General features: G+C 44.3%; 1 protein-coding gene across 24 annotated transcripts in view; it reads left to right on the top strand.

Annotated features, from left to right (window-relative positions):
* LOC140717693 (neurexin-2-like) overlaps positions 1–19,373 on the top strand; it is a 1,248,008-nt gene extending 1,228,635 nt beyond the window's left edge. For 16 of the 24 annotated variants that reach the window (XM_073031351.1, XM_073031350.1, XM_073031347.1 and 13 more), the window contains one exon: positions 16,990–19,373. In XM_073031351.1, coding sequence (XP_072887452.1) covers positions 16,990–17,876 — 887 coding nt within the window. In that variant the 3' untranslated portion in view covers positions 17,877–19,373. The remainder of the gene's footprint in view (positions 1–16,989) is intronic. The other 8 variants (XM_073031362.1, XM_073031361.1, XM_073031360.1 and 5 more) reach the window with 1 other exon arrangement.
* Positions 19,374–23,555: the final 4,182 nt, after the last annotated feature.

The raw sequence follows: 23,555 nt of genomic DNA, 5'->3' as shown, positions 1-23,555 counted from the left end.
GTGTATTAATTCCTACTAGTTAATAATAGACAAAGGAATTCTTCCAGTGTACGCTGCCATGTTCTTTTGATTGACTGTAAATGAACAAAATTACTGCAAACACCTAGTGTAGATAATGGACTGTCTTCATTGCCTTCCTGCATGAAGCAGTGTCAAAAATCACTGCTTTTTAATTTGGCATTGGCCCAATATAACACAAGCACACGAAGCAATGCTATTTAAAAACTGTTCATTCTAAACATGGTGCACTGTCTAACAGCAACACAGGTGCACACGACTGACACTAGTTCATTGACAGTCTCCTGCCCCAATTAAGCAGCATAGAGTCCCAGAAAAAACAAAGGAAATTCTCGTCACCTTCTCGATTTTTTTTTGTTCTTTAAGAGTTGTACCAAATAAGCAGCTGCCCCATTTAACCAAAAAGTATACTGCAGATGCTGTGGTCAAATCAACACATACAAACTAGCTGGATGAACTCAGCAGGTCGGGCAGCATCCGTTGAATTTCAACAGATGCTGCCCGACCTGCTGAATTCATCCAGCTTGTTTGTATGTGCCCCATTTAACTGATGGTCCAATTATAGAATCCACTATATTTATAACATATTTGATTATATATAACACACAGTATCTATTTCATTATTTAATACCCACCACATTGAGTCCCCTTGGCACAGTCTCACATCAATCAAACCAGATAACACCTTTTCCTTGTGACTGTAACCGTGTGGGATTCTCACGGGTTCTGTCATTACCTCCCACATGTCGGTTGGTTGGCTTATTCACCACTGTGAATTGCCACTGTGAACATGCAGGTGACTTGTCAGATCACGAGAGAAAGGTTAGTAAAGTGGCAAGGAAGAAATGACATTATTGTAGGATTGGTATAAATTGGACATTTGATGGTGAACACAGTGACAAACATTAGGCCGTTTCCATTGTGTGAGATGATATAACCTCCATGTAACTGTGAAATCCATATTCCCTGTGATACAGGATACACAAAGGGCATTTTATTCATAATCAATCCATTACACTGTAATATCCATTGGAAAATATTTCCTTTTGAATATCTGGGCGGTATGGTAGCATAGAGATTAGCACAGTGTTTTACAGTACAGGCGACTCAGGTTTAATTGTCACCACTGCCTTTAAGGAGTTTGTACATTCTCCCTGTGACCAGTCACAAACAAGAGAAAAATTGCAGATGTTGGAAATCCAAGCAACGCACATAAATTCTCTGGAGGAATTCAGCAGGCCAGGTATCATCTATGGAAAAGAGTACAGTCAACGTATCAGGCCGAGACCCTTCATCATGATTCGTAAATTACGATAAGAAATGTATATAAAATTTAAAATTCAGCAAGTTGTGCAAAAAGAGAGAAAAATAAAATATTGAGGTAGTGTGCATGGGTGCATTGTCCATTCAGAAATCTGACAGCAGAGGGGAAAAGCCTATTCCTAAAATATTGAGTGTGGGTCTTCAGGTTCCTGTACCTCCTCCCTAATGGTGGCATTAAGAAGAGGACATAGTTACCAATTGGCATGTATGTACTGTACACAGTGCCAGCTGAATGTAACCTGCAGAACTGCATGTATACATGTGCAAAGTACACTAGATAATAAATACAATGTCACCTAATGACTTGTAAATTGTAAAATATGTACTGATCAACTTTTAATATTCATTCACCAATCCTCAGCAAGGAAGTAACCCAACACCCTCCCAACACCCCAAGGCCTTTCCACAATCTACAAGGTACTTAAGAAGAGTGAGCAAGCACTCTCCACTTACCTGTCTGAGTGCAACTTTGCAAGGTGTTATACTTGCCAATCTAAAGCTCCACTAGAAAGCTCTTTACTCGGGCAATTCCAAGTGCAGCCCCTACCATAGGACCCCACTAGGAGATGTATCGCTGGTCCTGCATCGTTGCCAGGTTTGAATCTGGGACTCCCCCCGTCAAGGCGGCATGGTAGCATAGTGGTTAGCACAATGCTTTACGGTACCAGCAACCCAGATACATTTCCCGCCATTGTTTGTACGTTGTCATTGTGGCTGTGTGGGTTTCCTCTGGGTGCTCAGGTTTCCTCCCACAGTCCAAAAATATACAGATTGGTAGGTTAATTGTAAATTGTTCCATGATTAGGCTAGGATTACATTGGGGGATTGTTGGGTGAGACGGCTCAAAGGATTGGAAGATCCTATTCTGCGCTGTATCTCAATAAATCAATAAACAAATACAGGAGGAAGAAGAGTTCTTTAAATTAACTTTTGGGTAGAAAGAACCTCCCAACCTGAGAGGAACAATATGGGAGCTGATTGAGAGATTCTGAAAGATTCTTTTCCCTTAGTTCTGAGCCACAGTTTCAGGGTGGGAAGTTGACCATTTGGGACAGACAGGAGAAGACATCTCTTCATTCACAGAGCACAGGCCTCTGGAACTTTCTATTCTGCTCACTGAATGTGCATAAAGACAGGCATTGATCATTTTCTGAGAGATACATGGATGAGTTGCGAAGGAGGGAGCCAAGAAAAAGAGCTAGTTTAGGGGTCTGACTACACTTCTGTGACCTCAGTATGCACGGCCCCCCAAATCCCTCAGTCTTTCCATATGCTTTCAGCCCACTGCTGCCAGATTGAAAACCACCAAAGCCACTGTTCCAGATCTGTTGCACCATTTATCATCAGCTATTATATCCAATGATCATATTCAACTATGTAACAAAGATTTCTAAGCCAATTTAATAAAGTTCTCAATCACAAAAGTAATAAAGCCCTAGTGTAGTGTATTCCCAGCCACAAATCTAATAAAGCTGTCTGTGTAATGTAATAATTCTGAGCTCCCAGCATGTAATTCAATGGTTTCCATTTAATATCAGCTGCTGTCTTAAGTAGTTTAATAACAGCACCATGAATATTGATCTTTTCAAAAGATTTCTCGATTGGACAGCATGGGAAATCTACGTGGAGGCCTTACCCATGTGGTGCACCCTTTGATATGAACTTGTATTGTGGAAGATGTACCGCTGGAATATTTTCCAAACCCTACTTGATATCTGCAGCCAATGAAATAATTGGTCTGAAGATTTAAGATTATCTTTGTCACATGAGAATTGAAACATACAGTGAAATGCATCGTTTGCGCCAAATCGCTTATGACGTTTGTGCTTGGAAGTGTCTCCATGTTTTCAGCATCAACATTGCATGCTCGCAACTTCCTAACCCTGACCCATATGTCTTTGAATTTGGGAGGTAACAGGAGAACCCAGGAAACCCATGTGGTCATGGGGAGAATGTACAAAGACTCTACAGACAGCAGTGGGAATTGAACCCCAATCACTGGCGCTGTAAAGTGAAATACTGACCTTTATGCTTCTGGGCTGTGATCCTAAATGCTGATAACATGCAGATGCTGAAAACCTGAAATAAAATAGGAAGTGCTGTCAGCATTGAGCATCTGAGGAGAGAAGAGAAAACACCCTAACCCCTAATATTGCTCATATGTCTTATGATGCTAGAGTTGGTTTGGAGAGCCCATTTTCAGTATCCGAATCAGGTTTATTATCACCAGCACGTGACGTGAAATGTGTTAACTTAGCAGCAGTTCAATACAATACATAATCCAGCAGAGAAAAAAAATAAACAAGTAAATCAATTACGTATATTGAATAGATTTTTTAAAACGTGCAAAAACAGAAATACTGTAATTTTTTTTTAAAGTGATGTAGTGTTCAAAGATTCAATGTCCATTTAGGAATCAGATGGCAGAGGAGAAGAAGCTGTTTCTGAATTGCTGAGTGTGTGCCTTCAGGCTTCTGTATCTCCTGCCTAATGGTAACAGTGAGAAAAGGGCATGTCCTGGGTGCTGGAGGTCCTTAATAATGGACGCTGTCTTTCTGAGACATCGCTCCCTAAAGGTGTCCTGGGTACTTTGTAGGCTAGTGCCCAAGATGGAGTTGACTAGATTTACAACCTTTTGTAGCTTCTTTCGGTCCTGTGCAGTAGCCCGTCTGTTGTGTATGTGGCTGTTTACACAACAATATCATTAATAAAAACGCCGAAGGCGGGAGCTACATTAACAGGTTTCTTTACTAATTGAAACTGAACTGAACACATATATACAAATCAATATGCGCCCAATAGTGCATGCTCAATAACGTGTTACTACGACATAAAATAGTCCCATATTATACAGTAGGCTATATGGTACACTCTCCATACCAGACAGTGATATAGCCTGTCAAAATGCTCTCCACGGTACAACTATAGAAGTTTTTGAGTGTATTTGTTGACATGCAAAATCTCTTCAAACTCCTAATAAAGTATAGCCACTGTCTTGCCTTCTTTATAACTACATCGATATGTTGGGACCAGGTTAGATCCTCAGAAATCTGGACAACCAGGAACTTGAAGCTGCTCATTCTCTCCACTTCTGATCCCTCTATGAGGATTGGTATGTGTTCCTTCTTCTTACCCTTCCTGAACCCCACAATCAGCTCTTTCACCTTACTGACGCTGAGTGCCAGGTTGTTGCTGTGGCACCATTCCACTAATTGGCATATCTCACTCCTGTACGCCCTCTCATCACCACCTGAGATTCTACCAACAACGGTTGTATCATTAGCAAATTTATAGTTGGCATTTGAGCTATGCCTAGCCACACAGTCATGTGTATATAGAGAGTAAAACAGTGGGCTAAGCACACACGCCTGAGGTGCACCGGTGTTGATTGTCAGCGAAGAGGATATGTTATTACCAATCTGCACAGATTGTGGTCTTCCAGTAAGGAAGTCGAGGTAGTGGGAGAGTCCAGGACCAGATGGCACTGCCTAAATGCAAAAGGATGTCACTTTAGAAGAGAGATGAGGAGGAATTTCTCTAGCCAGAGGGTGGTGAACCTGTGGAATTCATTGCCACCGACGGCTGATGGCTTCTTGATTAGTAATGGTGCCAAAGGTTATTGGGGTGAAGACAGAAGAATGAATGGATTGAGAGGGAAAATCAGTCAGTGAGGGTAGTAGGGTGTGGGGTGTGTCGGTGTTAGAGTGAGGGGCGTGTGGTGTGTCAGAGTCATAGTGAGAGGTTGTGGGGTGTATCGGTGTCACAGTCAGGGTTGTGGGGTGTGTCAGTATTACAGTGAGGGGTGTGGAGTGTGTTGGTATTTCAGTGAGGGTGTGGGGTGTGTCGGTGTCACAGTGAGGGATGTGGGGTGTGTCGATGTCACAGTGAGGGGTGTGGGGTGTGTCGGTGTTACAGTGAGGGATGTGGGGTGTGTCTGTTTCACAGTGAGGGGTGTGGGGTGTGTCGGTGTCACAGTGACAGGTGTGGAGTGTGTCAGTGTTACCGCGAGAGGTGTGGGGTGTGTCAGTGTCACAGTGAGGGTGTGAGGTGTGTCAGTGTCACAGTGAGGAGTGTGGGGTGTGTTGGTAGTAAAGTGAGGGTGTGGGGTGTGGCGGTGTCACAGTGAGGGGTGTTGGTTTTGTCGGTGTCACAGTGAGGGATGTGGGATATATCAGTGCCACAGTGAGGGGTGTAGTGTGTGTAATTACAATGAGTGTAATTAATTAAACTAGTAATTTTTATTTATTTTTGAGCGAGGTTATCTTGTCTTCCATCCAAATAGATCAGTTTATTCATTTAAGGCATTTTAGGTAAAACATTAGGATATCATGAAATATAGAGTGTAACAGTTAAGGAGAGAGTGCAGAGCAAGCTGATAGTCACAACAGATAGATTGTGAGATCCAAGAGTCCACCTTATTGTATCAGGAAAACATTCTATCATCTTGTAACAGCAGGGTAGAAGCTGCTGTATCACATTCTTGTAAATTCTGTTCAAAGGGAGGGTTGAGATGAGAGAATGTCCAGGCTATGTAGTGATTGCTTTACCAAGACAGGGAGAAGTGTAGACAGACTGCATGGAAGGGAAGCTGGTTTCCATGATGTGCTTAGCTCTGTCTACCGCTCTCTGCATTTTCTTGTAGTCATGGTAAGAGCAGTTGCTGTTACAAGCTGTGAGGCATCTGGCGCATCAATAAAAACTGGTGAGAGTCAAAGGGGACACCGAATTTCTTTAGTGTGGTAACCTTTCTTGGCCGTGACATCAGTAGGGTTGGACCAGGACGGGCTGTTTGTGATGTTTACTCCTTTGAAGTTGAACCTCTCAGAAGAGAATACATGTGAGTGAATATTTTGTTGTTGGTGTGAAGTTGTTATGGTGTAGATTTGGGGATATTTCTGTGTTGTAATGGCATATATTGGAGAGTTTGCAGAGCGCATGGTACATGTTACATTGAGAGTTAAAGTTCCCAGATCACAGTGTTTTGACAAGGGGTCTGGACAGTGATAACTTCAATCTCTCAGAAGAGTTGAATATCTCTCAGGGGTAAGTTCTTTTACACAGAGTGGTGGGTGTGTAGAATCCACTGCTGGCGATGGTGGTAGAGGCGGATACAATAGGGTCTTTTAAGAGACTCTTAGATAGGCACATGGAGTTTAGAAAAATAGAGGGCTATGTGGTAGGGAAATTCCAGGCAGTTTCCAGAGTAGGTTACATGTCCGGCTGAAGGGTGCTGTGCTGTGGATTTCAATGTTCCATATGTGAGTCTTACACAAAAGTATGGACAAGAGTTATACTGATGGAGTGATGTATCTGTCAGAGAAAGTTACTCTGGGAGATTAGGGTACATGAGGGAATGTGGTGTATGTATAGGGAAATGTCAAAATGGCTTTAGTGTGTTATCAAAGAATGGGAATATGTATTTCAGACTAGTGTTATAACAGACACTTTTTCTGAGCCTAAGGGGTTGATGCACCATCAATAACTCACTCTGAGACATAAGAAGCGAGGTATCAGCTTTTATTGACTGGAAGAATGAACAACACTACATCCTGGAGACTGAGGCCGGGCATCAGGCCTCAATCGCCTTTATACAGGGGTCTGTGGGAGGAGCCACAGAAGCAGTCAGCAGGGGTCTGTGGGAGGAGCCACAGGAGCAGTCCAGATAGGTATATGTAGTTCACCACAGGGGTATATCAAACAATGCAGTGCATTAGAAAATGTGGCTGTGAGAATCATGATTATATCAGAATTATAATGGCAGTGATCCTGTGAGTTTCAGGGGAGTGACAGGTGAGGAGCTTACCAGACAGACATAGTCATTGCAATGTGGCAGGTATGGTTGTGGGGTATATCAGTGTGTGACAGTAAAGACTGCAGCACAGAGCAGAGATGAGAGTATGATGTAGTGAGGGGTGCAGTGTATATGAGAGTAAGTTGTTTGAATCAGAAACTGGATTGTGTATGTAAGAAAATGTTTCACTATGAGCTAGGTGTTACAGTCAGTAACACTGGTGTATCAGTTGTGATATGCCTCACACAGGAGTATATTCAAGTGATATAGTGAGCTCAGGATGTGTTAGAGAAAAATACAAGTAAATCAGAAGTTATAGTTAGCAGTGTACCAGACAGATTTACAAGCAACAGATTGGCCTATGTTAGAGAGCATTGCAAGAGCAACTCAGCATTATGTGAGGATAATATAAAGTCCATGTGCTTGGGTAAGTTCTGCCATAAACTTTGCCCCAAAGGATGAACATCCTGTTTGATTGGAGAAAGAGTGAAAGACTGAGGGAGTGGAGATAAGCAGACAGAATGAGGAACTGGAAAAAGAAGAGGACTAAGGAAACACAGACTGAAGGATTTGGGTTGAATGGACTGAGAGGCCAATGGACCAGAGATGAAGGTGTGAATGGAGAGACCGAGTATCATAAAACACAGTGCTTACACTGGGTTTGAAGATTTTAGCAGAAGGTGGGAAACTTACTACTGACCAGCTTCCTGAGCCATATACATTTTAAAAAGTTTGGTGTAGTTGTAATCATGAACTCAAAAGTGCATTAAGTTCAGGAAATGTTGTGGTGTGAGGAAGTTCTCCAGTTTAGTAGACAGGTGAAATTACCCAGTTAAACTGATTAGAGCTTTTAAATGAATTAATTATGAATCTCCAGGAGAGAAAAACAAGCAACTAGGCTTTAAAACATTATGCAGCGTGCTGCTTTGTCATGGGTGATCACTGGTGCATAACCAACATTCAAATTTCCAGTTAATCCCTATTCTTTAACAAAATATTTTATTGTCGTATAGATCTGCAATGTGCTATAAACCTCATCAACAAACAAAGATGGCTGATAATTCAAATATGGTGTGAAAATTTTGGAATAATCCACAGGTCCTGTGTTCATTCCCATCCTAAAATATTTAAGTCCTCGAGTTTCTGGTAAGTGTCCCCACAAAGGCAGGATTCACAAACATGAACAATAGTTACTCAGTGGTTAAGCTGTCACCACATATTCCCAGCAAAGCTGGAACCCCATTCAGGGGAGAACATTCTTCTTCCCCCTAATTTGTCCATTGAAACATTCCTTTCATTTTCTAATCCATTCATTGAAGCCAAGACTCAAGTCGCACAACCACAATCAGAAAGTGGTACTTTTCTGGATATTAAAGTGGTGTAATAGAGAAAATTTAGGTCAGGCTAGAAGATCATTCATGGAGGAGGTGGCCAGAGAGACAGATGGCCTCCTAGACTTCATTATACTTTCTGATCAAAGCCTTTCCATTGAGGATCAGTCCGACTGACACTCTCATCTCTCCAACTGATGTCAATTGTTCACCTTTTTACTCCCTCTCAGATGACAAAAACTTTAGATCCCATACAACCCATTAAAACCCAATTGTTTGGTCCCAATTACTATACAAAGTTGACCTCTCTAACCACACTCCATCCAGTTGACTGAGTCAAATTTGAAAGTCCATTCCTTGAGTTCCTCATATCTCTTACAAAAGCCCATTATTTCATTCCATAATCTCTCACAGTGCATTCGCTCCAGTATTCCCACTCAATAACATGCCCATTTCTACCGAATCCACATTGTTCTATTGTCATCCCAACTGAATCCACATTAAATTCCATGAACATCCCTACTGAAACTAATTTAATTCTATAGTTATCACTACTGAATCCAAATTAAATTCCATAGCCATCCCTAGTGATGCCAATCTAAGTTCCATGATCATCATCAATGAATCCACATTAAATTCCATGGTCAACCGGACTGAATCCACATTAAATTCCATGGCCATTCCTCTGAATTCACATTAAAGCCATCCATACTGAATTACCACTATATTCCATGGCCATCCCTACCAAATCCACATTAATTTCCATGGCCGTTCCTACTGAATCCTCATAGAATAGCATAGCCATCTTTACTGCATCCACATTAAATATCATGGCTATTCTGACTGAATCGACATTAAATTCTATAGCCATTCTTACTGAATTGACACTATATCCCATGGTCATCCTAGTTAAATCCACATTAAGCTCTATAGTCATTCCCTATTGAATACACATTACATTCCATGGTTATCGCTACTGAACCCCAATTTAAATTCCATGGCTATTCCTAGTGAATGCACATTAAATTGCATGGTCACCCCTATTAAATTCTCATTAAATTCCATGGACATTCCTACTGAATCCACATTAAATTCCAAGACCATCACTTTTCAATCTACATTAAATTCCATGGTCGTCCCTACTGAATCCACATTAAACTCAATGGCCATCCAACTGAATACATTTTAAATTCCATGGTCGTCCCTACTGAATCCACATTAAACTCAATGGCCATCCAACTGAATCCAAAACAAATTCCATGGTCATCCCAACTAAATCCACATTAACTACTGTGGTCATCCCAACTAATCCTATGTTAAATTCCATGGTCATCCAACTGAATCCAAATTAAATTCCATGATCAGTCGTTTGAATCCACATTAAATTCTACGGTCCTCCCTACTGAATCCTCATTAAATTCCATGTCTATTCTGACAGAATCCATATTAAACTCCATGGACATCCCTACCAAATCCACATTAAATACCTTGATCTTGCCTACTTAATTCATGGTTATCTTTACTGAATTGACATTAAATTCCATGGCTATTCCGACTGAATCCACATTAAATTCTATGCTCATTAGTACTGATACCTCATTAAATTCCATGTCTATTCCTACTGATTCCACATTAAATTCCATGACCATTTGTACTGAATCAACATTAACATAGAAACGTAGAAAACCTACAGCAAAATACAGGCCCTTTGGTCCACAATGCTGTGCTGAACATGTACTTACTTTAGAAATCACCTAGGATTATCCATAGCCCCCCCATCTTTCTAAGCTCCATATACTCATCCAGGAGTCTTTTAAAAAAAACCCTATTGTATCCACCTCCACCACAGTCGCTGGGAGCCCATTCCATGCACTCACCACTGTCTGCATAAAAAACTTACCCTGACATCCCCTCTGTACCTGCTTCTAAGCACCTTAAAACTGTGCCCTCTCATGTTTGCCATTTCAGCCCTGGGAAAAAGCCTCTGACTATCCACATGATTGATGTCTCTCATCATCTTATACACCTCTATCCTCTGTCACTCCAAGGAGAAGAGGCCAAGTTCACTCAACCTTTTCTCGTAATGCATTCTCCCCAATTCAGGCAACACCCTTGTAAACCTCCTCTGCACCTTTTCTATAGTTTCCACATCCTTCCTGTAGTGAGATGTCTAGAACTGAGCACAGTACTCCAGGTGGGGTTTGACCAGGCTCCTATACAGCTGTAACATTACCTCTTGGCTCTTGAACTCAATCCAATTGGTTGAAGAAGGCCAATGCACTGTATGCCTTCTTAACCACACAGTCAACCTACACAGCAGTTTTGAGTGTCCTATGGAAACAGACCTCAAAATCCCTCTGATCCTCCACACTGCCAAGAGTCTTACCATTAATACTATATTCTGTCATCATATTTGACCTATCAAAATGAACCACCTCACACTTATCTGGGTTGAATTCCATCTGCCACTTCTCAGCCCAGTTTTGTATCCTATCGATGTCCCGCTGTAACCTCTGACAGCCCTCCACACTACCCACAACACCCCCAACCTTTGTGTCATCAGCATATCTACTAACCCATCCCTCCACTTCCTCATCCAGGTCATTTATAAAAATCATGAAGAGAAGGGGTCCCAGAACAGATCCCTGAGGCACACCACTGATGACCGACCTCCATGCAGAATATGACCCATCTACAACCACTCTTTGCCTTCTGTGGGCAAGCCAATTGTGGATCCACAAAGCAATTTTCCCTTGGATCCCATGCCTCCTTACTTTCTCAATAAGCCTTGCATGGGGTACCTTATCAAATGCCTTGCTGAAATCCATATACACTACATCTACTGCTCTACCTTTTTCAATATGTTTAGTCACATCCTCAAAAAATTCACTCAAACTTTTAAGGCATGACCTGCCTTTCACAAAGCCATGCTGACTAATCCTAAACATATTATGCCTCTCCAAATGTTCATAAATCCTGCCTCTCAGGATCTTTTCCATCAACGTACCATCCACTGAAGTAAACTCACTGGTCTAGAATTTCCTGGGCTATCTCTACTCCCTTTCTTGAATAAAGGAACAACATCTGCAACCCTTCAATCCTCTGGAACCTCTCCTGTCTCTATTGATGATGCAAAGATCATTGCCAGAGGTTTAGCTAACTCCTCCCTCGCCTCCCACAGTAGCCTGGGGTATATCTCATCCATTCCTGGTGACTTATCCAACTTGATGCTTTCCAAAAACTCCAGCACATCCTCTTTCTTAATGTCTATATGCTTAAGCTTTTCAGTCCACTGTAAGTCATCCCTACTATCACCAAGGTTCTTTTCCGCAGTGAATACTGAAGCAAAGTATTAATTAAGCACATTAAGTTCCATGGCCATTCGTAATTAATCAAAAACAAAATTTCATGGCCATCCAACTAAATCGAAATTAATTTCCATGGGCATCTGCATGGACTGCTGTGTAGGGAGATTCTTCACAGTTTCTAGAGTAGGTTACATGGTTGCTAAAACACTGTGCTGTAGAATATCTATGTTCTATATTCCATATTGAATCCACATTAAATTCCATGGCCATTCCAATAGAATCAACATTAAATTCCATGGAAATCGCTATAGAATCCATAATAAATTCCATAGTCATTCCTACTGAATCGGCATTAAATTCCACAGTCATTGCAACTGAACTATACAAAATTCATTGGCCATCCCAACTGAATCCACATGAAACTCCATGGTCATTCCAAATGAATCCACATGGAATATCTGAGGCCATTCCAACTCAACCCTCGTGGAATTCCATTGCCATCTCTACTGCATCCACATTAAATTCCATGGTCTTTCATTCTCATGGAATTCCATGGCCATATGTTCTGCATCCATATTAACTGCCATGGCTATTCCGACTGAATCAACATAAAATTCCATGGTCATCCCTAATGAATCAATGTTCATCTTTCCTAAATTCCATGCTCCTCCCTACTGAATCCTTATTAAATTCCATGTCCATTCTGACTGAATCCACATTAAATACCACGGTCATTACAACAGAATCCACTTTAAATTCCATGGTCGTCCCTCCTGTAACCACATGAAATTCCATGGTTATCGCTACTATATCCACACCAAATTCCATGGATGCCCCTACTGAATCCACAGTAAGTTCCATGGCAATCAAACATGAATCGACATTAAATGTCATAGCAATCCCTACTGAATCCACATTAAATTCCATGGCCACCTCTACTGAATCCTCATTAAATTCCATAACTATTCCCTCTGAATCCATGTTCATCTTTATAGAATCGACATTAAATTCCATGAAAATCGACATTAGATCCCTTTGTCCTCCTTTCACATTAAATTCCTTGGCATTTCTGCTGAATTCACATTAACTTTCATGGTTATCCCTATTGAATCTATGTAAAATTCCATGATCAACACCCATGAATCCATATTAGATTCCATGGTTATCCCAACTGAATCTCATTGTATAACATGGCCATTCCTACTGAATCCACATTAAATGTCATGGCTATTCCTACAAAATCGACATTAAGTTCCATGGTCTTCGGACTGAATCCTCATGAAACTCCATAGTCACCCCTGCTTAATCCACATAAATTCCATGGTTATCCATATTTAATTCCAGGGCCATTACTTCTGTAGGCACATTAAATGCCTTGTTCATTATCGTTCATATCTTTTGACAGAGAAATTGACAAAGACTGCAGAACCTCTGTAAACCAAATGCAATGGACTCTAATCTGTGGCAACTAACAGTGAAACTGGAACTGCAATAGGCATGCAATACCAAGCGAATGTAGGCATCAGACTAGATGGCAGACACTCTGTTATTGACACAATATGAACACAGTGATTGACAAAAACCAGAGGATATTGTTGTCACTTCCTGCAATCTGTGTGTAGAAAGTTACTTGAGTGGATTTCAAGCAACACGCTGTGTCCCTGTCCCTCTGAGCACTCTGTCAGGGATTAAATTGCTCACGTCCAGCTCTCTCCAGGAGGTACCACTACTCCATTAATCCTTATCCATCCTGCATTGCTACTATCACAACTCTGCACTGTCCCCGTTCCCCAGCCCCATTGTCCTAACAGCTTCTCTGCTACCACTAACCTTCAGGTTGTTTCAGTTCAACCTGTATGTGTCAGCATTTACATGACCCCTATCCTCCTCTCGGGCCCCTCATCTTTCACCCAGCTGGTCAAGTAATGTAATGCATGTAACTGGCCACTTTGAAAGGCCAGACTAGCTCAGTGGAGCTCGCTGCCAGCAGGTGGACAGTGGGAGGGTATCAGATAGGTCAGAGTTGATGCTGGAAACAAAGTGTGAACCACCCATAATGTTGCGCCATTCAGCCCTCTTCTCCATTCTACCATTCTGAACAGTCTCAGAGCCTTCCTGGGGAGTGAGCTTCCCATCTCCCCAACCATCTCCAGAGTTTTCTATGTTGCCGCCAACACGTTCTCCAGATAAACCAACGTTAATATTACTTGGCAAAAAAAAGCCTTTTAAAGCCACAGCATGACAGATCACACTGCCGGCAGCTCAAACCTCCTCAGTTCTTACGTTGGATGTGAGGGGTTCAGTAATATTGCCGATTCTGTGCTTTTTTTGATAACTGATGGGGAATGGGGACAGGTCATGTGGATTGGATTTTGGAATCCAACGTACTGACATTAACAGTGGTGCCTAATCTTACACCGCTCCTCGATATTGACTGTAAATATGTGTGCTCTGAAAATGAATTTTCGTCCTTTTTTTTGTGGGGAGGATGTTTTTTTTTTAATTCCAAGCTCAACCTTAGCCGGGGGTTAAGAGATTTGGGGTATTAGCACTGGTACAAGTTGGGGCTTCTTGCATATTATTGTTGCAGTTTTTATTTTCTTTGATGAAAGGTGTAGGTAGCTGTGTGTGTGTGTGTGTGTGTGTGTGTGTGTGTGTGTGTGTGTGTGTGTGTGTGTGTGTGTGTGTGTGTGTGTGTGTGTGTGTGTGTGTGTGTGTGTGTGTGTGTGTACAGTGCAGAAACAGATCCTTTGGCCCATCTAGTTAATGCTGAACCATTTAAGCTGCCTACTCCTATCAACCTGCACCAGGAACATTGCCCTCTGTACCCCTACCATCCATGTACCTATCCAAACCTCTCTTAAACGTTGAAATCAAGCTCACATGTACCACTTGTGCTGGCAGCTTGTTCCTCACTCTCACAGCCCTCTGAGTGAAGAAGTTTCCCCTCATGTTCCCCTTAAACTTTTCAACTTTCATCCTTAACCCATCACCTCTAGTTGTAGTCCCACCCAGCCTCAGTGGAAAAATCCTGCTTGCATTTACCCTATCTATACCCCTCATATTTTTGTACACCTCTATCAAATCTCCTTTCAATCTTTTACATTCCAAAGGTAGAAAGTCCTAACCTATTCAATCTTTCCATACAACTCAGGTCTTCCAGACCCAACAACATCCTTGTAAATTTTTTCTGTACATTTCAACCTTATTTACATCTTTCCTTTAGGTAGCTACCGAAACTGTGCACAATACTCCAAGTTCAGCCTCAATGTCTTATACAACTTCAACATAACATCACATCTCCTGTACTCACCACATTGATTTATGAAGGCCAATATGCTAAAAGCTTTCTTTACAACCCTATTTACCTGTGACGCCATTACAATGAATTATGGACCTTTCTTCCTCAAATCCCTTTGTTCCACCACACTCCTCAGCGCCCTACCGTTCACTGTGCAAGATCTACCCTGGTTGATCCTACCAAAGTGCAATGCCTCACACTTGTTTGCAGTAAATTCCATCTGCTACTTTTCCAGCAGATGCAGATCCCACTGCAAGCCACCATAGTCTTCCTCACTGTTCACTACACCCCCAATCCTGGTGTCATCCTCAAATTTTCTCATCAAATTAACCACATTATCATCCTGATCATTGGTATAGAAGACAAACAATGAACACAGCATCGATCTCTGCAGCACTCCACTAGTCATAGGCCTCAAGTCAGAGGCAATCATCTATGACCACTCTCTGGCCTCTCCCACAAAGCCAATGTCTAATGCAGTTTACCTGATTCTGACAGCTAAGCGTCTGAACCTTCTTAACCAACCTCCCATGCAGGAACTTGTCAAATGGGGGGGGGGGGTGTTTTGTTTGTTTCACATTTATACCAGAACTGTGCAATTGGAGTGCAGTGTATGTGTGAATGGTTTTCCATTTTTTCAATACGGCACAGGAGGCCAGTCGGCACACAGAATAATCTCATTCTGCCACAAATTGTCCCTGTAATCCAGTCTCCTCATATTAGATATAACTTCTCCCAGATCAAACACACACTTACAGTTTACAATGGGCACTTACTTGGGATGTGGGAGAAAACTGGAGCAGCAGGGGAAATCCCAGTCAAAGGGATAACTACAAACTGCACATGGTCATTACTGAAGGCCATAGGTGTATGGAACTGGGGAACAGATGCAATGCTCCCCACAGTATTATCTGCCTGGGGTGAGGGAGCAGTGATTAATTTGCTGGTGTAGCCAACGTTGGCATCTTCACCAAAGCAGGAAGTAGTGAGGCCCTTGGTACACATACCCCCCCCCCCCACCCCCAGAGAGTTAGGGCAATTGCTTTAGGAATACTTCCCATCCCCCATTTATAATCCAACCGAGTGAGCAGCCATGACACATCCTGGCCTCTGAAGGCGCAATCCCAGCAACTCAAACCAAACCCGAGGTCAATCACCTTCAATCCAAACTGGCGCAAATTCTAACCAATGTCCTGCCCCCCTCCAACACACACAGGACCAGCCTAGGACCCCGTATGCTACATTGATCTCCTGCAGGGCGGGAAAGTTGGGGTTAACGTCGCTGTGGGCGGAGGGGTGAGCGAACGGCGCAGGCGGGGAGAGCGGAATAGACCCCCCGGCTAAAGTGTGTATGGTGTTCTGACCTGCGGTGGGGGGGGGGGGGCAAGGGGTTAAAAAAAAGGATGAAAATTGAACTGTGAAACTTTCATTTCAACATCAAGCATTGTTTTTTCTTTAAAAAGAAAACGAGAGAATTAGTTTCAGAATCTGTAGCTAAAAAGAGTTGATCTTGTCCCAGGAAATTCTTATGCAACTTTCTTTTTGTAATTTTGTTTTCCTTCATGCAATAATCATGCGGCCAATTTGTTGATGTAAGTTGCCTGTATTCCGTGATCTGTTATTTTCTTTCTAAAAGACATATTTAGGCGTCTATTTGTAAGAGAGAGCGAAAAAAAATCAAAAAAACATCTTTTAAATCCTATTTTTTTAAAAAGTTGATAAGATTTTTTCTGTAATCGTGGAAACTTGATGTGTATGTTAAAAGTAAAACAACGAGACAGATATTGTAGTGTAACATCGCTGCAGCGAGTAGTGTTAAAATGAAGAGTAATTTGTTCTTGCAGTTGGTAAATGTTCTGTTGCTCCCTCCCCACTTCGCGTCGCTGACTTGCTCTCCGCTTCTCTTTTCTGTTGTAGGAGGCGAGCTTATTTTGCCCATAATCACGGAGGATGCGCTGGAAATGCCGGCGATTGTCACCCGCTCTCCCTTCGTGCCCCCGCCCCCGACCTACCGGCCCTTGCTCACGGCTGTGGAGGCCACTAGAGAGTCACTGACCCTGACCTCCAAGCTTGGCTCTCCCTGCCTCTTGGAGCAGGACGATGACTGCGACGAGGTGATGGTGGTGTCCGGCTACGGCTCCGGCGAGGTTTTTGACTCCAGCTTCCCTCCGACCGACGACGAGGACTTTTACGCCACCTTCCCCCTAGTCACCGACCGCACCCTCCTAGCCGGCGCCGACCCCTCTGGACCCAAATCCAAAGGCTTCCGTCCCAGCAAAGGGCCGAAGGGCCCCGACGGCGCCAGCGTGTCCCCCGATGGCCCGCTGTCCACCTCCTCTTCCTCCCCTGACATGATCCGAAAGCTGCCCGCCGGCAAGCTGAACCCCAAACCCAACCCGGACCTGGCGCACCCGCCTCTACCCACCGAGCACCTCAGCAAGAAGCAAGCTTGGCGGCCACCAGTAACCTCCGGCCACGGTTTTCACCATCTGCCCACAGCCAACCCCAGCGGGCCGGGCGCAGCGGGACCCCCGGGCGCCGTGGAGGTGATCCGCGAGTCCAGCAGCACCACCGGCATGGTAGTGGGCATCGTGGCGGCGGCCGCTCTCTGCATCCTAATCCTGCTCTACGCCATGTACAAGTACCGCAACCGCGACGAGGGCTCCTACCAGGTGGACCAGAGCCGCAACTACATCAGTAACTCGGCGCAGAGCAACGGCGCCCTGGTCAAGGAGAAGCCGCCGCCTGCCGCCAAGGCCGCGGGCAAGAGCAAGCGGAACAAGGACAAGGAATACTACGTGTGAAGCGGCGCCGGGGCGGGGTGACGGCTGGACTTTGGCCGTGGGGAGCCCCGTCCCCGGAGCTCAGGTTGGGGCAGGGTGTGGGGGGTGTTGGTTGCCCGCTCCCCACCCCAGCCCCAGGTCTGTGGAGGGGGAAGCCAGCTCACCCCCAATCACCTCCAGTCGCTGGGACGTCCCACCGAGGAGAGCAACCGGAGTCCGACCCCCAGAGAGGACGGGGCCGCTGTGAACTACTGGCCATGGCACTGCTCTGTCCCCAATAACCTCTCCATTCCCTGCTCTCCTCTCTCCCTCGGTGGCCCGGGACCAGACCCTGTGGCTTCTTCACACCTTCTCCCCCCTTCCTCCCTACCCCGGTTCCTCTCCTCCCGGACACGGGCCCTTCTGGATTCTCTTTCCCGTGTACAAGTGTGTGCCGATTCTGTGTTTGTTCAATTCCTGGGATCTCCGAGACGGACCTTGATGCGGGCGGTGCGAGCGGGGAGTGGCGGATTTCGGCTCTCCCGGAGAAAAGCCCACCCGAGAGCGGTTCACAGCTGGCGGCAGCGCGGGGCGTCAGAACTTTGCTAAGGTCGTCCCTTCAGAGAACGCTCCTGCCTCAGGCGCTCGCCCCGTGGGACTCCTCAATACAACTCCGTGACAGACTGCCTGTGGGTGGGGATGTGACCCTTCACAGCGTGATCTGTCCGTCAGGAACTACGTCAACTTGGAGACGCGCTCTCTCCTCGGAATCACGCGAAAATGCTGGCTCTGGGTACTAGTGGTTTCTGAACTGTGAAGGAATTCTAATGTTTACCGAGTGATGAACGTTTCAGCGTTACTTCCTTTCCACCGGTGTGCTCAGTCTGGGCGGGTGGAGGGAACACTGTGGAAGACCCAGTGTATGTAACATTGTCTGACTGTATAGTATTGTCACTTGAACCATTTTCAGTTCTTTGTTGAGATAACAGAATCGTTCAGCCCCACCACAACCCCTCCCGTCCCTCACCCAGCTCTCCTACCCACCAACTTTATATACAGTATGTGTATTGCATTTAGCCGCGGCTGTTCAACCGGAACCTTCGCGCGGACCGAAACCATTTCAGGAGGTAATGACGAGCCACCGAGTACACTAAATTTGCATCCACGAGGAGGCCCTCCTGCCCCATTTTCAAAGCACCAACAATCTGACAACCGAGTAGCCAAACAAAAAAAAGACGAATAAAGTTTGTGTGTCATTCTCCTCCCACACCTTGTGCTTTGTACACTTTGATCATTGATATTAAGGCTCGTTTAATGACGACTAGGTATTTGTCTTTTGCCCAGATGGGCCACAGGATTGGAAGGATATCGTTTTCTATCATACTCTGCCCTCGGTTATGAAATGATTGGTTCAGCTGTTGATAATGTGTGATATCATATATCTTCATGTACTCAATGTTATTGTAAAGTGTTACTAGTGACTGCCTCCCATAAGTGTAAATCTACCAGAGGGAAATACAATTGATTATATACTTCTTACAGCCTGGGACTTATTATTTGCCGTTATTTACCATCTACTGGGCTGATTGTCAGTGTCAGGACAGAGTGATGGGTGTCTGAGATGACCCCGCAGTGTCCGTGTTTCCCTCTGCAATGTCTCTGATTTCCTCCCGCGGTATCTGTGATGTCCTTTAGGATTTCTGTGATTCCCCCCCCCCCCCCCGCAGTGTCTGTGATGTCCTTTAGGGTGTCTGTGATTGTCCACTCCCCCCCCCCCACCGCGGTGTCTGTGATTCCCCCTCCCCCGCGCAGTGTCTGTGATTCCCCCTCCCCACCACAGTGTCAGCGATTCTCCCCATGCAGTGTCTGTGTTGACCCTCGCGGTGTCTGTGGTTTCCCCCTCGTCCTCGCAGTGCCTGTGCTGTCCTTTAGGGAGTCTGGGATTTCCCCCCCCCCCCCCCCGCAGTGTTGGAACGATCAAATGTTAAGACTAGCTGTTGTTAAATCCCAATATTGAATATGGCAGTCTAACTGAAATGGATGATCTCTGGTAAAGGCAAGTCGACAAGGATGACCTTATCTTGGATCTGAACACTGCTACTGTAAAGCTGCTAATCTGTGCACAGTAAGCTCCCACAAAGAGCAGATGATGTTGGTCATAGGATATTTAATTGTCTCGGGGAGACAAATGGGACTGAGCAAGGCCTGCTGTGCTGCACCAGATAATGGCCAGGTGATGTTGCTTGTGGGATCTTTAATTACCACTTTGGGATACATGGGACTGAACAAGGGCTGCTGTACTGCAGATTAAGTTCACTTGTTGGGGCGAGAAGGGGGGCCATTCAATTCGGGTGAACAGGATCCCTAAGGGAGTAAAAACTAAAGGGTAGTGGGAAGAGGACAAGGCATGGAACCAACCGCATTGCTCTTGCAGAGAGTCTGAATGGGCTCAATGGGCCAAGTGGCCTTCCATACAGTAACTCCTGTATGATATTAGAGACCCTTAGTCCACAGAGCCTGGCACTTCATGACTTTTATAGAGTTATAAATGACAGAACAGTACAGCACAGAAACATGCCTTTCAGCCCATCTTGTCCATGCCAAATGGTTATCCTCCTTAGTCACATAAACCTGTATCTGGACCATAGTCCTCCATACCTCCCCCCCATCCATGTATCTCACCAAGTTTGTCTTAAATGTTACAATCAAACTCGCATCCTCCACTTCCAACGGCAGTTCATTCCACTCTCACCATTCTCTGAGTGAAGTTCCCCCTCATGTTGCCTTTAAACATTTCACCTTTCTCCGTTAACCATGACCTCTAGTTCTAGTCTCACCCAACATAAGGGGAAAAGCCTGTTATACCTTTCATAATTCACTTTATGAACAATGTGTGAAGAGAATGTTTAATATCTAAATGAGGAGTCTGAGCCTCAGCTCAAAGTACCACCTGATCCCCCACTCATTCACTGGGAGCATTGACCACAATGAATCTCAAAGCAACAACCTTCTCTCTCAGATGGAAAGGCCATGCAGAATTCCACTAACATTGCTCATTGAGAGAGAGGAACACATTCACCCCTTCAATCCGCTTTATTATGAGTGATTCTCATGCGTGTCCACTTCCCCAATAGTTCCCTTAATTCCTAATTCCTTTGTGTCCGTGAAACTTCTAGTCTCAGTCATGGTTAACCTTGGCTGAGTTTGGACGCTGTACATGGATACGAAGGAATTAGTTACCATAGGTACATTAGGGACTGTTAAGAAATTCTTCAGTAGGTATTTGGATGATAGCAAAATGGAGGATTATGCAGGAAGAAACAACACACACAAAATACTGAGGAACTCAGCAGACCAGGCAGCATCTGTGGCAAAGAGTAAACAGTTGATGGTTTCAGCCAAGACCCTTCATCAGGACTAGAAAGGAAGGGGGAAGAAATCAGAGTAAGAAGGTGGGAGGATGGGAGGAAGAAGAACAAGATGGTAGGTGATAGATGAAACCGGGGAGGGGAGGAGTAAGTAAAGAGTTGGAAGAAGTAAAGGGCTGGAGGAAGATAGAAGACCATGGAAGAAAGGGAAGGGGGAGGAGCACCAGAGGAAGGTTATCTCCTTACCTGCCCATCACCTTACTCTGCTCCCCTTTCTTCATGGTCTTCTACCCTCTCCTATCAGATTTCCCCCTTCTCCAGCTCTTTATCTCTTTCACCAATCAGCTTCCCAGCTCTTTACTTCATCCCCCCTCCTGGTTTCTCCTATCACCTATCACCTTGTCCTTCTTCCTCCCCTCACCACCACTTTCTTGCTGTAACTTTTCATCTTTTTGTTTCCAGTCCTAATTAAGGGTCCCGGCCAAAACATCGACTGTACTCTTTTCCATTGATGCTGCCTGGTCTGCTGAGTTCCTTCAACATTTTGTGTTGCTTGGATTTCCAGCATCTGGAGATTTTCTCATCTTTATGCAGGATGAAGAGTTAGATTGATTTTAGAGTAGGTTAAAAGGTTGGCAAAATATTGTTGGCTGACTGGCCTGTACTGTTCAATGTTTTGTGTTTCTTTGGTGACTGAGTGACAACAGTCGAAGAGAGAATTCCAACTATCTGAAGAAATTATGGTGCACTGCTCACTATGGTAAAGGCAGTGTTGTCCGAGGTTACAGAACCACTCTGGTTTTTTCTCTTTGCATGCTGGGACCACCTCAAGCTCAGTTTGGAATCTGGGACAGGGTTGTCCCAGGGTTGGAGATCTGGGACAATCTGGATAGAGCCATCTGGGTATCTGTGCTGTGGATAATAAGGACCAAAAACTTGGTGTCATTATTGAGGGGGGACTGGGGTCACAGTTGGTATTGGAAAGCCACATTACTGATCCCTTTGTCAGGGATCATTATTACCCACTTTATGGTCGTCCTGTTAGTAACTAGCCTTCTCATGTGCATGCATTGTTAAGGGTGTTAACTCCCATCAGCGGGTTTCTGCTCTGGGTATTTGACTCACTGATTCAGAAGTTCTGGATTCAAGTCCTGCTTGAGAGATTTGAACAGGAAGTCCCAGCCAGTACGGTATTGAGGAAAAATTCAAGTGTCAGCTGCGTCATTTTGCAGGTAAGATTCTAAACTCCACATGCCCTCACATAACTGTGAAGGATCCTGTGGGTGAGCGATGGTAGGACAGGACATGTGTCTTCATCCAGTCAACATTGTTAAAACTAAGATCAAGTAGAGGTGATCACATTGCAGTTCATTAAATTAATTATTTGGATGAAAATGCAGGAGGCATGATTAGTAAGTTTACCATCACAGCAAAATTGGCAGTATAGTGGACAGTGAAGGTGGTTACAAAAATACCGAGATGAAATGTGAAAGGGGCCAAGGAATAGCAGATGGAATCTAACCTGGACAGTGGCATTTTTTGGGAAGTTAAACCAGAGCTGGGCTTGGATAGTGAATGGCAGATCCTGGCAAGTATTGAAGAAAAGAGAAACCTAGGGGCACAGGTGCACTGTTTCCTGAAAGTGCTGACACAAGTAGCTAGGGTGGGGAAGAAGGTGTTTGGCACTCTCCCCTTAATCAGTCAGGACACTGAGTACAGGACCTGGGTACAGGAGTACCTGGGTACAGGACCATGCAAACACAATTGGAGTTTTGTGTGTAGTTCCAGCTAGAGGAAGGATGTTGTAAAGCTGGGGAGAGTGCTGAACAAATCTTGAGTATATTACTAGGGCAGGAGGGCTTGAGTTATAATGAGAGACTGGATAGGCTAGCGGTTTTTACCACAGTAGTGTAGGAGGCTCAGGGAGGTTTATAAAATCATGAGGAGTTCAGTAAGGTCCCAGGGCAGGGGTGTCTAAAACAACGAGAACAGTTTTTAAAGCATCTGAGGGGCAACTTCTTCATCAAGAATGCTAGGTACTGTATACGGAATGACTTGCCAGAGGCAGATACAACTAAAATGGGTACGTCCATGGATAACAATGGTTTATAGGGATTGTGTTAAACTTGGGTAATGGGACTAGTTCAGGTAACTTGGTCAACATAGATATGCTGGGCCAAAGGGTCTGCCTCTAAGCAGTTTTCTATACTGTATAATGGCTCTGAAAAGTTCCCTTTTATTAGACACATGCATCTCTGTAACCACAACTCAAATCCTTAGCCAGAATCATGATCGTACCCTTTGCCTTCTGCATTCTGAACCCATTATTGGAATATATGGAGAACCAAAGTAC

This window comes from Hemitrygon akajei, chromosome 28 (assembly GCF_048418815.1).
Source record: "Hemitrygon akajei chromosome 28, sHemAka1.3, whole genome shotgun sequence".
In the NCBI taxonomy this organism is placed as follows: Eukaryota; Metazoa; Chordata; class Chondrichthyes; order Myliobatiformes; family Dasyatidae; genus Hemitrygon; species Hemitrygon akajei.
The sequence above is the reverse complement of the archived record's forward strand: the minus strand, read 5'-3'. Positions and strand labels throughout refer to the sequence as shown.